Below are 14951 nucleotides of genomic sequence, written 5' to 3'. Positions count from 1 at the left end.
AGGGTAAGAGGTTGGGGGCCCTATTTGAAGAGGTTTCATCTGTGTGTAGCAGGGGCTGGCTAAGCGTGTTCATTCACCATCTTCTTTTGTTTTACTCCCTACTTTTTCCATTCAGGTCAGAAACAAAAAGAAGAGCCTAAGGTAACATTTTTCCCTCGTACTGTTTCAAGTGGTAGAAGATGGGATGGCTTGGGCTATCGACCACAGACGTGTCTGTCTGGGTTATAGCAAGAGCCCCAGTGGAAGGGTCGAACCAGTTGCTACCTTACAGGGTCCATGGGCTAGGGACCCTCTTGACAGCCTCCTCCACTATCATGTACACACTTCCTACTACCCAAGCTAGTGGGCCAGATCTTGCTCAGTAGGAATTCCTGTCCAAGCAAGGGTGGGGCTAAACGACCTCTGAAGGCCCTTTTGGCTACTATGAAACCAGTTACTTATTGGCCTCTCCCCTGCTGCATGGGGTACCCCCTGTGCCAAATCACCAAGCCTCAGTGATACAGGATGTTGAGAGAAAGCCTCAGACACTCAGGAGTTCCCTTTGCTTCCTCCCCACTCAGGAAGTGAAGCTCAGCGTTCCCATGCCCTACACACTCAAGGTGCACTACAAGTATACGGTAGTCATGGAGACTCAGCCTGGACTCCCCTACAGCCAGGTCCGGGACATGGTGTCTAAGAAACTGGAGCTCCGGCTGGAACACACTAAGCTGAGGTGAGTTCCATGCAGGCAGCTGTGAGGGGAACAGTGGGGACCTTGTGCTGGCCTGGAGGAGGGAAGAGGAGGATGGTTTTTGTATGATGTTCTTTGACTGGATTCTTACTCATTATCCACACCCAGCTATCGGCCTCGAGACAGCAATGAGCTGGTGCCCCTTTCAGAAGACAACATGAAGGATGCCTGGGGCCAGGTGAAAAACTACTGTCTGACTCTGTGGTGTGAGAACACAGTGGTGAGTGCAGTGAAGGGCATCTAAAGTTCCATTTCCACTGAGCCACTTCCTCAACAATTTGACATTTATCAAGCCCCTTCTGTGTACCAGGCACGATGTGTGGTTTTGGGGATATGGTAGGTAACAAGTCACAGCTCTGCCTCCCTTTTACCTGCATTCTCACCCCATTTGCAGCAGGGAGAGGGTTTCTCACAAGAGAAAAGCAGGCCCAGCAGGGCAGGAGCTCACAGAAAGCCTCCTGCCCCTCCATTGGCTCCGTGCCTGACTGTGTCAAACATCCCATCCATCACTGTCAAACAAGGTTAGAATGAAGTCATAGCTTAAGGCTCAGCTCATAGCCATTCTTCACCTTCTTTTCTTTTCTTTTTCTTCCTTCCTTCCTTCCCTCCCTCCCTTCCTTCTTTTCCTCCATCCCTCCCTCCATACCTCCCTTCCCTCCCTTTTCTTTTTCTCTTTCTTTCTTCTTTTTCTTTTTCCTTCCTTCCTTCCCTCTTTTTTTCTTTCTCTTTTTTCTTTCTCTTTCTTTCCTTTTCTTCTCTCCTCCCTTTTCTTTTTTTCTTTTTCTCTTTTGCGTTGCTTGCTCTCTCTGTCTCTCTCTTTCATCTTGCTCTGTCACCCAGGCTGGAGTGCAGTGGCACAATCACAGCTCACTGCAACCTCCGCCTCCCAGGCTCAAGCAATCCTCCCACCTCAGCCTCCCGAGTAGCTGGAACTACAGATGTGCACCACCACACACAGCTACTTTTTAAAATGTTTTGTTTACAGTATATATAGTCTCACTATACTTCCCAGGCTGGTCTCAAACTCCTGGGCTCAAGCAATCCTCCCACCTTAGCCTCCCAAGGTGTTAGGACTGCAGGTGTGAGCCACTGCACCTGGCCAACCTTCTCAAGTTAACATGAGGAAGAACACTTTCACACGAGGGTGAAAGAAAATAGCATTTATTTCACCAAGAGATAATTTGGGTAACACCTTATTAACAGCAAGTATCTACTGATAACTTCCCATGTGTCAGATACTGTGCAAAGTGCATTTTTTTTTTTTTTTTTTTTTTGAGATGGAGTCTTGCTCTATCGCCCAGGCTAGAGTGCAGTGGCTTGATCTTGGCTCACTGCAACCTCCGCCTCCCGGGTTCAAGCAATTCTCTGCCTCAGCCTCCTGAGTAGCTGGGATTACAGGTGTCCGCCATCACTCCTGGCTAATTTTTATATTTTTAGTAGAGACAGGGTTTCACCATCTTGGCCAGGCTGGTCTCGAACTCCTCACCTCGTGATCCACTTGCCTTGGCCTCCCAAAGTGCTGGGATTACAGGCATGAGCCAATGTGCCCAGCTGCAAAGTGCATTCTGTGTGTTAGTTCTTACAATCTTCATAACTCTGTGAGGTAGATATTATTTTCTCATTTTATAATTTAGGAAACAAGGCAAAGAGAGGTCACGCAACTTGACCAAGATTAAATAGCTGGTTAGTAGTGGAGTCGGACTCAAGCAGATGTTTTGATTCCAGAGCCTGCCTCTATTCCTAACTACCCCTGCTGTACTGATGGTTCCAGGGCACGTTATCTTATTAGCCTGAGGTCTTATTAGCCTGAAGTCTGACTTCCAAGTAAGAACAATGGGAGTCAGGTGAAAAGTTAGAGGCTAGAAGCATTAATAGAAGCAACAAGGTAACACTCCAACTCTGTCTCTTGGTCTCCAGGGGAAAAACTGTCATTTCTTTTTATTGTTGACATTAATTCCCTCCCCCAACTCTAGACCCAGAAAACCACCCATCTGCCTTCTGTAAATATACTTTTTCCTTTTACATAATTTCATGCAAGTGGATTGTATAGTGCGTGTTTAGTCTTTTTGTTTCACTGGTCTCATCCTTTTGGTTGCTAAATGGTACTCCACTGTATGGATACTCCATTCCGTGCATCTGTTCACCTGCTGGTGGACATTTGGGTTGTCTGCTAGTGACATTCTTCAACAAACACTTGCTGAGCGCCTAGGGCTCTGTAGATAGGCAGGCACATGAAGCCTCATGTTGTGTCAACTGATGGGGGTTCACAAATGGACGTACTGTGTTATGGAAGCACGTGGTATACTATCTAACCCAGAAATGCTGGAGGGAAGTGGAACAGGTAGGAGTTGTCTTCCTGAAGAAAATGCTGCTGAGATCATCTTGAAGCTTCACCGTAAAACAATAAATAAGAAATTAGTGAGGTAGAGGAGGAAAGGATGCATTTTACAGATGGAAAGGAACACCATAGAAGTCAGCATAGTGGGTAAAGGGGCTCAGTGTTACTACTGAGGATGCAGTGGGGAGAGTGGTGGGAGACGGGCTGGAAAGGCAACATACCATGGAAGGCCTTGTACACTAGGATGCTGCTGTGAGCAGGGAAGAAAGTCAGGTGTTGCTTTGAAAGAATGGTTATGAGGTATATGAGCAAGGCAGGGACTGAGCTAGGCTAGCCAGTTCTTCCCGATGAACCAGCTCCCATCCAGTCCTGAGGCTGGAGAGAGCTCCAGATACAGCATTAATGAGGCCAGTCTCCACTGACCAAAGCTGTTAATTAGGGCTGTTTCAAAAGTTTCAGCTCTCCTATTCACCTCACCTGTTTTTCTGACTTTGCATTTTTAGGCTGTTGCATTTGCAGTTACACTGGTGCAGGGAGTATCATATGAAACAGTTCACACATGAATCCTTGGGAAAGTTACCATTTTCTACCTACAAGTGGATTTGGAGATGGTAGAAATGAGCAAGTGGGAAAGCTATTCTGGCTCATCCAGGCCCAGAGCCACAGTAGGAGGCAGAGTCCTTCCTGCAAACCTCACCCTCACAGCTGGGCTGAGGCTTCTGTTTAAAGCAAGGGGTTCTTTGCTAGATTCTCACTCAAATCAGAGACAAATGTTTGCTGGAAAAGAAAAAAAAGTGGGAGAGGAAGAGTGAAAGAGAACGAGCCTAGAAAGGGGCAGTGTATAAACCTGTTTTAAGGTATCTTCCCCAGTCAGAAAATTGCCTTCAGGAAATACGGCCACTGGGGATGAGACTCCCTGGTGTCTCTGGCTGAGACAAAAGGCCCCAGGACCTGGGGTAAGAGTGAGTGTGAGTGTAAGGGGTCTCTTGGAAGTCTGAAAGGTCACTCTAGGTTTTCCAACTGTCTTTGGATTAACCCCTTCAGCATCTTTTTTAAAAGATTCTTCCTAGAAGGAGTTTTGCTCTAAATGTGAACTACTTCACTTAAACTTTTTTTTAATTAAAAATTTTTCCTTTGACAGGAGCTTCAATCTATTTGGTGGCTACATGTAGCCAACCCTCTTAAAACTCCCAACAATCTTTCTGCAATTTAATCCAGGCTCAGGAGTCACTGTTGAATGTTCTTTATCACTATCCATTATTCTTGGAGGCAGCAAGGCAGGTTTTCACTAGCTAGGAAAACGAAAACGGGCGCAGTGGCTCATGCCTGTAACCCCAACACTTTGGGAGGCTGAGGCAACATGGTGAAACCCCGTCTCTACTGAAAATACAAAAATTAGCTGGGTGTGGTGGTGCACACCTGTAGTCCCAGCTACTTGGGAGGCTGAGGCAGAATTGCTTGAACCCAGGAGGCAGAGGTTACAGTGAGCTGATATCGCACGACTGCACTCCAGTCTGGGTGACAGAGTGAGATTCTGTCTAAAAAAAAAAGAGGCCTGGTGTGGTGGCTCACGCCTGAAATCCTAGCACTTTGGGGGGCTGAGGTGGGCCAGATCACCTGAGGTCAGGAGTTTAAGACCAGCCTGGGCAACATGGTGAAACTCCATCTCTACTAAAAATACAAAAAAAAAAAGAAAAGAAAATGAACTACCATTTATTAAGCATCTACTCTATGCTGGAACACTTACCATTAACCAAGTCTAAATATTTTTACATATTTAGAAGAGTACTGCCACAGAGTAAGTGTCCACTAAATGCCAACTACTATTATTCTACGCCATCTCATTGAATTCTTCTAGCCTCAATTTCAGGTGAGGTAACTGAGGTTCTGAGAAGTTACACTGCTTGCTTAGGGACACAGAGCTGGTAAGCAGTGGAGGTGGGACACAAACCTTGGTCTGTGGACTCTCTAGGGCCATTTCCACCTCATTGTACTGCCTCTCAACAAAGACAATATACCAAGGTTCAACAAACAGCATTGAGAAGCTAGAACTTGTAACACTCGGTATATACAAGCCTAGCAGCATTTCTAATGTTGATTTGTTAAATTCTATGATTTACATCTCTAGAAACTGCATCCTTCTCCTTCATTTGTGAAGCAAAAGTGACCATAATGTGGAAGAAGTCTAAGACCAGAAGTCTAAGATGTATAAGAAATGTTGTTACAGATAAAAGAAGTATGGCATTGTGTAGTGGTTTTCGAACTTTAGCAAGTATCAGAACTCCCTAGAGGACTTAAAATACAGATTGCGGCTGAGGCGGGTGGATCATGAGGTCAGCAGATCGAGACCATCCCGGCTAACACGGTGAAACCCCATCTCTACTGAAAATACAAAAAAAAAAAAAAAAAAAATTAGCTGGGCGTGGTGGTGGGCGCCTGTAGTCCCAGCTACTCGGAAGACTGAGGCAGGAGAATGGTGTGAACCCGGGAGGCGGAGCTTGCAGTGAGCCAAGACCACACCACTGCACTCCAGCCTGGGCGACAGAGCAAGACTCTGTCTCAAAAAAAAAAAAAAAAAAAAAAATTACAGATTGCAGGATTCACCTTCAGGGAGTTTCTGATTTAGTAGTTTTGGGATGGAGTTGAGCTGCGGGTATACAGGCCTGAGCTCTGCCTCCTGTCAGATCAGCAGCAGCATTAGATTCTCATAGGAGTGCAAACCCTATTGTGAACTCTGCATGTGAGGGATCTAGGTTGCACGTTCTGTATGAGAATCTAATGCCCGATGATCTGAGGTGGAACAATTTCATTCTGAAACCACCCTCACCGCCACCCACCACCCACCACCGTTCATCTAAAAACTGTCTTCCATGAAACTGGTCCCTGGTGCCAAAAAGGTTGGGGACCGATTTACCCAACATCCAGTATTCACAAAGAGCATATAAGCTCTACACAAGGCACTGATCACAAACTTTATGAGTTTATATCCCAGGTTCTACTTTGACATTTCGCTGTTTCCTTTAGTGATGCTCAATGTTCATTTGGCAGGAAAATGGGAAAATTAACAGGCCCTTTATTATTTCAGGGTGACCAAGGCTTTCCAGATGAACCCAAGGAAAGTGAAAAAGCTGATGCTAATAACCAGACAACAGATCCGCAGCTTAAGAAAGGCAGCCAAGTGGAGGCACTCTTCAGTTATGAGGCTACCCAACCAGAGGACCTGGAGTTTCAGGAAGGGGATATAATCCTGGTGCTATCAAAGGGTAAGTGCTACTCCAAGATTATAGAAACAAATTAACATGTTAGCAGAAACAAGGTCAAGGGCAGAGAGAAGAAAACATCAATAATCTACAAACAAAACTTTAGCCAGTGTTTTCAACCTGCTTCCTAGCATCTAGCTGGAGGGAGCAAAGCTGAGCACTCAAACTTTCCCTGTCTATTGTTCTAATAGCCAGGAAAGCAACAAAAAGCTGAGTTTTTTTTTTTTTTTTTTTTTTTTGAGAGAGTCCCCCTCTGTCGCCCAGGCTGGAGTGCAGTGGCACAATCTCAGCTCACTGCAACCTCCCCCTCCTGGGTTCAAGCGATTCTCCTGCCTCAGCCTCCTGAGTAGCTGGGATTACAGGCGCCTACCACCATGCCTAGCTAATTTTTGTGTTTTTAGTAGAGATGGGGTTTTGCCATGTTGACCAGGCTGGTCTCAAACTTCTGGCCTCAAGTGACCCACCTACCTCGGCCTCCCAAAGTGCTGGGATTACAGGCATGAGCCACCGCACCTGGCCAGTGATAACATCTTGATTATTAAAGAGGAGTATGCTTTGGAAACCATGGATTTTCATTCCCAGAGGTAACAAATTGGCTGGAATCACTTTGCCTTTGCATCAAGCCATATGACCTTCTGCAAACCATAGTTCTTTGAATTAATGTACTTTTCAAAGAGAAAAGTAGGTAAATTTTGCCTTAAAAACCAGCTATTCAGAACTATGCTGTGTCTCCGGCGACTTTCTTGATTCTGTTTGGAATGAACAGACTAAAAACTGAAACAGCATGCCTGTAATCCCAGCTACTAGGGATGCTGAGGTAGGAGGATCACTGGAAGCCAGAAGTTCAAGGCTGTTGCCTAGGCAACACAGCAAGACCCACTTCTTAGAAGTGGAGAGTTCTAAGAATCCCTCGGAGAGGGATCAATTCCTGGGCCCACTCTCCAGAGATTCTGATTCTGATTCAGGTCTGGGGCGGGGCCCACCAACTTGCATCTCTACCGAGTTTCCAGGTGATGCTGGTCTACTGCCTACACTCTAAGAAGCACCATTCCAACTCGTGGTTTGCCAGCCTAATTCTCTACCTGGACACAAAAAAGTCCCATCATAAAAGCCCTGCTCATATGCTGAGTCTGTGAACTACCAATGCAAAGCAGTGAAAAACTACTATCAATTATAACAGAAAATCCAACAGACAAAGAGAGTGGGAAATTTTAAAGTTAATGGGGGTAGGTGAGTGTGGTGGCTCACACCTGTAATCCCAGCACTTTGGGAGGCTGAGGTGGGTGGATCACTTGAGGCCAGGAGTTCAAGATCAGCCTGGCCAACATGGTGAAAACCCATCTCTACTAAAAATGTAAAAATTAGCTGGGTGTGGTGATGCACATCTGTAGTCCCAGCTGCTAGGGAGGCTGAGGCAAGAGAATCGCTTGAACCCAGGAGTGGAGGTTGCAGTGAGCCGACATTGCACTACACTCCAGCCTGGGTGACAGAGTGAGACTCTGTCTTAAAAAAATAAAAATAGGCTGGGCGCAGTGGCTTATGCCTGTAATCCCAGCACTTTGGGAGGCCAATGTGGGCGGACTGCTTGAGGTCAGGAGTTCAAGACCAGCCTGGCCAACATGATGAAACTCTGTCTCTACTAGAAATACAAAAATTAGCCGGGTGTGGTGGTATGTGCTTATAATCCCAGCTACTTAGGAGGCCAAGGTAGGACAATTGCTTGAACCCAGGAGGTGGAGGTTGCAGCGAGCTGAGATTGCACCACTGCACTCCAGCCTGGGTTACGGAGTGAGACTGTCTCCAAAAAAAAAAAGAAAAAAAAAGTTAATGCGGGTAGAGAGAGTATACAAGTCTGTAGCAATTAATTAAAAATATGAGTAGTATAGGCCGGGCATGATGGTTCATGCTGGTAATCACAGCACTTCGGGAAGTCAAGGTTGAGTGGATCACTTGGGGTCAGGAGTTTTAAGACCAGCCTGGCTAACATGGTGAAACCCCATCTCTACTAAAAATAAAAAAATTAGCCGGGCATGGTGGCACGCGCCTGTAGTCCCAGCTCCTCGGGAGGCTGAGGCAGGAGAATCACTTGAACCGGGGAGGTGGAGGTTGCAGTGAGTCAAGATTGCACCTTTGCATCCCACCCTGAGCAAGAGTGAGACTCTGTCTCAAAAAAATAAATATATATAACATATTATATATATATAATATATATATAATATGTATAAAATATATGTAATATATATATAATGTTGTAGTAATATAGAAGCAGACTGTTCCAACAAGAGAGAATGGTAACTCAGTGGGAAGAACTGGGTTGAACACCTCCCAGTGCCACTTTCTAGGTGCCTAAATCAACCAACCAGCTCAGTTGTCTGGAGTTTGGGAGAGGGAGCAGGAATAAAATGACAGAACACACTAAAACAACCTTTTGGGTAGATATGGAGAGAAGCCAGTGCACTTCTTACTATGACCTACCTGTACAAGTCTAAGTTGAGGAAGTACCCATATTGTAGCACTTCAAGAGAAAACAGAATTTAGCACAGTCAGGGTAGGACAGAGGGGAGTTCAATTGCATTCAAGTTATGAGACGGTCTCATCTGCAAAGTGTTTCTCAAACTCTAATGCGCATGTGAATCACCTGGGGATCTTCCTAAGTGGATTCTGACTCTGGTGTGGGGTGGGGTCTGGAATTTTTCATTTCTAATAAGCTTCCAGTCCACGACCTACCCTGTAAGTAGAAAGCATCAAGACAGTGATTTGCAGTTAGAATTACCGAGGGAACTTTTGAAAAAACTGCTGCCCAGTCACACCACACATTAAAGCAAAATTTCTGGGGCAGGATCCAGGCACCAGGGCCTTAATGTCTGATCTAGATGTACAAAGACAAACTTAACTGGCTGTGTGGTCAGGTAGGTGGGCTTTGGAGATTATACCTAAGTTGTCTGATTTTTACTGGCAGAATGGCTCTGAACAAACTATTCACCTCTCTGGGTCTCCTTTTCCTCAGTAAAATATGGATACCTACAAGTTATTATGAAGTCTGAATATATTTTTTAAGTACAATGCCTGTACTCTATTAAAGGCTCTGAGTAGGAGCTATTAAAATCTTTATATTTTACAAACATGTACTAACCCATCACTAGCTCCAACTCAGCTGTTTAATGGAGTTCAGTGAAAAGAAGTTTACTAATGAACTTTCATTTTTAATATATTTAACCAATGGCATGTCCCTTTTCTGTAGTCAAAACAAAGATTGCCAACAAAGCACAGGTAAGGCACAGAAGCTCACCCCTATCACCACAGCACTTTGGGAGGCTGAGTTGGGTGGATCACTTGAGCCCAGGAGTGAGACCAGCCTGAGTGACAGTGAGACCCTGTCAAGGCTGGGGGTGGGGGAAGGATGGAAATTCTATTTACGAATTCGTTGTTCAATTTCTTTGACCTTACTTCTCTATCTGGTAACTTTTTGAAAAACATAATTTATCCTTCTGCATTTTGCTCCTTCATTATCATGTTAAGACAGATCAATAAGATGGTTAAACCCAGTGTTCACTCTCAAACCACTTTGCAATACTGTCTTTGCCCTGTTGATCACAATTAGGGGTGGGGAAGGGTGACCAATAAAAAATTCTGTGTGGAAGAGCCAGACAGGGTGATCTTCCTACAGTGGTTTTAGAAATCCATGTGTACTTTTCCTTTTAACAGTGAATGACGAATGGCTGGAAGGGGAGTGCAAAGGGAAGGTGGGCATTTTCCCCAAAGTTTTCGTTGAAGAATGCGCAACTACAGATTTGGAAAGCACTCGGAGAGAAGTCTAGGATGTTTCACAAACTACAAAGCTGAAGAAAATGAAGCCCCTATTACCTGTTTGTAAGATTTAGCACCCTTCTGCTGTACACTATACTGGGACATTACAGTTTGGAAGTGTTAACTATTCTCTGTTAAAATTTAACCTACTAGACAATGATGTGAGTACCTAGGATGATTTCCTGGGGCACAGCGGGTGAGGGGATGGGGACAGGTGAATGGAGGAGTTAGGTGAGAGGAGGAGCAGATGGAAGTGTCTGGAAAGGGCACCAGAGGGTCTTCCAGGTGCTGATCCTGTTTCTTGATCTGAGAGCTGGCTACCCAGCTGCGTTCCCACTGTAAACATTCATCAAGCTGTACATTTGATTGGTGTACTTTTCTGTGTCATACCGCAATAATAATAAAAAAAAAAAACTATCTTACAAAAACAAGACGCGAAGTCAAGGCCCAAGGACTAAGTACAAATATTCCTGTTTCTGAACCATTACTATAATTGACTCTTAAGGCTTGAAGTAACCTTATTCATGAAGCATATACAAATAAACTTTTCTTTTTTCATTACGTGTTGCTTAAACAGAACCTAGACTGAGTGAGGGTCTCATGGAATACAACACTCAATTCTACAGAGAATTTATAGAATTACATACCTTTGTACATTATCAGAGAGGAACATGTGTTAAGAACTCAATACTGAATATATATCACCGACATTTAAGCGATGAAAAACAGTGGTGTTCATGAAGCCAGTTGGTAAGTAGTATCTTGTTAGCTGACATTTGGTAATACAGTTATGTATTGCTTCACAATGGAGACATGATCTGAGAAACATGTTGTGCAAACATCATCTAGAGTGCACTTACACAAAACTAGATGGTATAGCCTACTACACAGAAAGGTTACCAGGTATAGCCTACTACACCTAGGCTACAAACCTGTACAGCATATTACTGTGTTCAATACTGCAGGCAACTATACCACAATGGTAGGCATCGGTGTATTTAAACATACAGGTCAGCAAAAATGTATTATAATCTTACGGGAGCATGATTGTATATGCAATCCATTGTTGACCAAAATGTTGTTATATGGTAAATGACTGCATATACTATACTAATATACATAACAGAATGCTATGGATTTGGCTAAACCAATTGTCCAATTTTTCAAGACTAACTTGGGTGAAGGATTCTGTAACTATTAGACCTTAAGGCCTGGCCTTAATTCCTCTCCCTACCCCCTTCTTCTTGTAGCGTATGTGCAGCTTTGCTAACAATTTTTCAAGTGTGTAGGCACTTGTAAAAAGTAGAATAAGGAAGTGAAAACTGCAGACTGAATCAACACGTAGGTGAAATGACAGTCGGTCAGGGTGAGCACACAGACATTACGGTTTGCTACAGCACTGGCTTCCAACACACAGTTGGAAGACCCAGCAAGCTACCACTAGAAACTTTGGACACAACTCAAAGAAAAGAAACCCCAAAACTAAGAAGAGTAATTAATGTTGCTGCTAATCAGATTCAGTGAATTTTTACAGGCCAAAAGGATAAACTCTCTGAACTGCCTTAGTAACAGCTACAATAGGAATAAAAATGATGGGCTCTTAATTCCTTAACATAAGTCATTCTTTTATTAAATAATTTTGATAATCGATTTCTTACTACTCATGCCTTTCCATTATAATTAATTATAATTTCCATAATTCATTGGTCTGGAATGCTACTAAAAGCAAAAATAACCCTGAAAAATACTCAAGTTCTGACCATCTATGCCTTTCCCTGGATGACTTGTGAGTTGTTGAAATTCTTGCCTTTTAAGTTGGATTTTCTTCAATAGTTGTATCTTTTAGGATAGAAAAGAAACAATCAATACACAGATCTGGTTGGAGAGAACATGGTTTAATTAAAGGCAAAGCTGATTTTCAGCAGCTGCAGGTCTTGCACAGACAGACAAAAACAAAAAACAAAATCCAGAAAACAAAACAAAACAAAAAACCAGGAAAGAAAGTTTACTACACAAAACCAGTTTCTGATAAAGATTCTCCTCCCCCTCCTCATTACTCCACAGTGAGGATGATAAGGCGAGGAATCCCGCCCCAAGAGTCAGAAAACATTCCAAACACCAAATTCTCATGCAGAATGGGGCTTTAGATGGGAGCTGGGTATTACTGGGAGTGAGATGGTACACCTGGTTAGCTTGTCTAGGGCGCAAGAATCAGTGACAGTTCAAACACTGGAATGTTGCAGCTGCCTGAATGCAGAGCTCAAACACACAAACTGGGTAAAGGTAGTAGGAAAAAGGCTTCGGAAGAGGAGAGAAAGATGGACACAGGGAAGGGGCTGAAGAGAAGCACAAAAGGTTTCATATTGCCATTGGGTGGGGGGCTTCACCTTTTCAGACCTTTCAAAAAAACAAAACAAAACCCAAACACCATATCAAACTAAAAGAGCAATAATGTAAGCATACTGGGGGGGCGGGGTGGGGGGGACTCCAACCACTCTCTCTGAAGAGCAATGAGCATTATCTCACCCCTTTTCATTGCTGGGGTTGCCCAGACTCCAGTGACAACTGGGGCTCCTGGATGTGCTTTGCTCTACAGCTGTGTTCCAGCTCTTAAGTTCCACACTAACCCCATACACTCATACACACAACCCCTCCCCTCTGGGACAGCAGATGGGCATGTGTGTGTACACAAACATACAGACAAACGAGAGACCTCCCAGAAAATAAACCCTACCACTAGCACAGCAATTGAACATTTAGATTGTTTTCATAATTTCCCCTTAAAATATTACTTTTCCAGGAAATGCCTAACAGAAATGCTGTCCTTCTGTTTCTACGCAAGTACTTTTTCAGTCCTCTTTCCTCCTAATAAATATCAAATAAAGAGTTTATTTTCCTTTCTTTCGCCTTTTCCAAAATGGACGACGTTGCGTTTTCTTCTGTGCGTGACGTGCACATGTCCGTGTTGCCTTGAATTTCACTCTGAAAGTGGAGGCTGGGAGACTGCAGCTGGGCAGGGGCCTGGGCCCTCTGTGGACTATGCAGATACTGCCGCATCCTTCCTCTTCAGACTGTCTTTTGGGCCCCAACTGCTGGACCCCATGCTGTTGCTTCTTGGGGAGATGTGATGTTGTACACATTAGGAATAAAAACAATTACTAGCATACAGCATCGGGTAAAAAAGGGATGGAGGTGGGGCAGGAGGGTGGGAAGTAGAATGGGGGCGCAAAAACCAACCAAACAAAAAATAACCACACTGAAAGCTTCTACCTATTAGAATGTTCCAGGCTGTGAATGGACTAGCCTGCCTTCCGCGAGACTGCTTGCTGTGCGACTGTAAAATGTACAGGAATCAAAAACGTAATTTGAAATCCTACAGCAGTCACCTGCTAGGCCAGTCCAGCACCACCACCCACACTGCATCCTCGATTGGGGCTCGAGCACCTACAGAGTGAAGGGCATTTCCTGCTGGAGTCTCCTGGCCAGAGGAGGGCCTACCAGAGCCTTCTGAGAGGCCTTGAACTCTCCCTTAGGGAACACTTCCACTGGCTGAAGAGGTCGGTTCCCCATCCTGTCACCACCAACCTCTCACAGGAGCAGTGAACGGGGCTTTCCTTGCTACACACTGACTAGAAGCACACCTGTGTATGGAAGAATTCAGTGTGATATTTTACTACTGAGAGTAATAATAAAAGATGTTTAAGAATAATTTCAACTACATTCTCAGTCAGCAAAGCAACCATTAATGGATTCCTATTTTATTCCCCAAAGAGGGAAAAAGGACTGAGAAGTTCCCATTGGCTTCTCCCATCTGCCTTCCCTTCTCAGCTTTCACTTCCCATGTGGCTGGGGACATGCACGATGGAGAAGGTGAGAGGCGGTGATACCAAGTAACTGAGTGAGATAAACAGCAGTTCCTCTCTCTCTCCCTCCGGAAGGCCCCGGGGGGATGGAGAGTTCCTGATGGATTTTTCTTTTTGTTGCACTGCGAACATTTCGTGCACACTCAGCGGGCTGGTGGAATACTTACACCCTCTTGACAGCAAGAAACAGAAAAGAGGGCTGCCACCTGCAGGGGACTGTGTGGGCCAGTCCTGCAAACCCAACATGCCATGGTTTATGGAGCCTTCATTCCCAGGTTGTCACTTTGGCCTCAGTGTGGAGGGTTCATGGTGCCTTGTCCCCGTTGCTGTTTCTGCTTCTGCTGCATTAACAGCTGCTCCAGAGCGGAAGGTCCAGGATGCATCATGGAACTGGACCAGATAGACTGAAAAACAGTCCAGATCTTGTCAGCAGAGGTCAAATGCCCAGTTGTCTGAAAGGGATTTGTTTTTCAATCCCAGCCAAATATAAAGGCATACATATGGCCCCAAAACCAAACCCCACTCCCCACAAAAATCCAGCTATTAGAAAAAGTCATTATAAGATTCTTAAAGCTAGTTAGTTTCCATTAAGACTGTTTTAAACCAGAAGAAGTGAAATCACATTTTATGTCAAGTCTTTTTACTGAAACTCGGCTGTATGTGGTACCACATAGGGCATTTACTATAAAAGTTTTAGGCAAACAAAACATTTCTAAAATTAGATACTCTTATTTTGTCAGAAAACGCTTAAATCAAACATTCCAAAATGAATCAGAATTTTCTTAACCTTAGAACCAAACTAAAACCTTTGTTTTTATCCTCCTGAAGATACTGCTTTACCACTAGTGAATTCAGAAATTAAAAATTATCACTCAAGAATCTTGTAAGGCAGCCCATGTTTCTAGAACTCTGCTACGTATGTGCTACGTATGAGTCAGCCGCGAGGGCCTGAG

General features: G+C 44.3%; 2 protein-coding genes across 45 annotated transcripts in view; one reads left to right on the top strand and one right to left on the bottom strand.

Moving 5' to 3' along the window:
* Positions 1 to 10696, top strand: part of NCF2 (neutrophil cytosolic factor 2) — a 36399-nt gene extending 25703 nt beyond the window's left edge. For 4 of the 5 annotated variants that reach the window (XM_015446854.4, XM_015446862.4, XM_015446857.4 and 1 more), the window contains 5 exons: positions 116 to 141; positions 561 to 712; positions 839 to 950; positions 6154 to 6331; positions 10034 to 10696. In XM_015446854.4, coding sequence (XP_015302340.1) covers positions 116 to 141; positions 561 to 712; positions 839 to 950; positions 6154 to 6331; positions 10034 to 10146 — 581 coding nt within the window. In that variant the 3' untranslated portion in view covers positions 10147 to 10696. The remainder of the gene's footprint in view (positions 1 to 115; positions 142 to 560; positions 713 to 838; positions 951 to 6153; positions 6332 to 10033) is intronic. The other variant, XM_065536730.2, reaches the window with a different exon arrangement.
* A 1315-nt stretch (positions 10697 to 12011) lies between these two features.
* The window catches only part of SMG7 (SMG7 nonsense mediated mRNA decay factor), an 87034-nt gene continuing 84094 nt past the window's right edge, over positions 12012 to 14951 (bottom strand). For all 40 annotated transcript variants that reach the window (XM_015446779.2, XM_065536350.1, XM_065536187.1 and 37 more), the window contains one exon: positions 12012 to 14402. In XM_015446779.2, the coding sequence (XP_015302265.2) occupies positions 14289 to 14402 (114 nt within the window). In that variant the 3' untranslated portion in view covers positions 12012 to 14288. The remainder of the gene's footprint in view (positions 14403 to 14951) is intronic.

This window comes from Macaca fascicularis, chromosome 1 (assembly GCF_037993035.2).
Source record: "Macaca fascicularis isolate 582-1 chromosome 1, T2T-MFA8v1.1".
In the NCBI taxonomy this organism is placed as follows: Eukaryota; Metazoa; Chordata; class Mammalia; order Primates; family Cercopithecidae; genus Macaca; species Macaca fascicularis.
The sequence above is the reverse complement of the archived record's forward strand: the minus strand, read 5'-3'. Positions and strand labels throughout refer to the sequence as shown.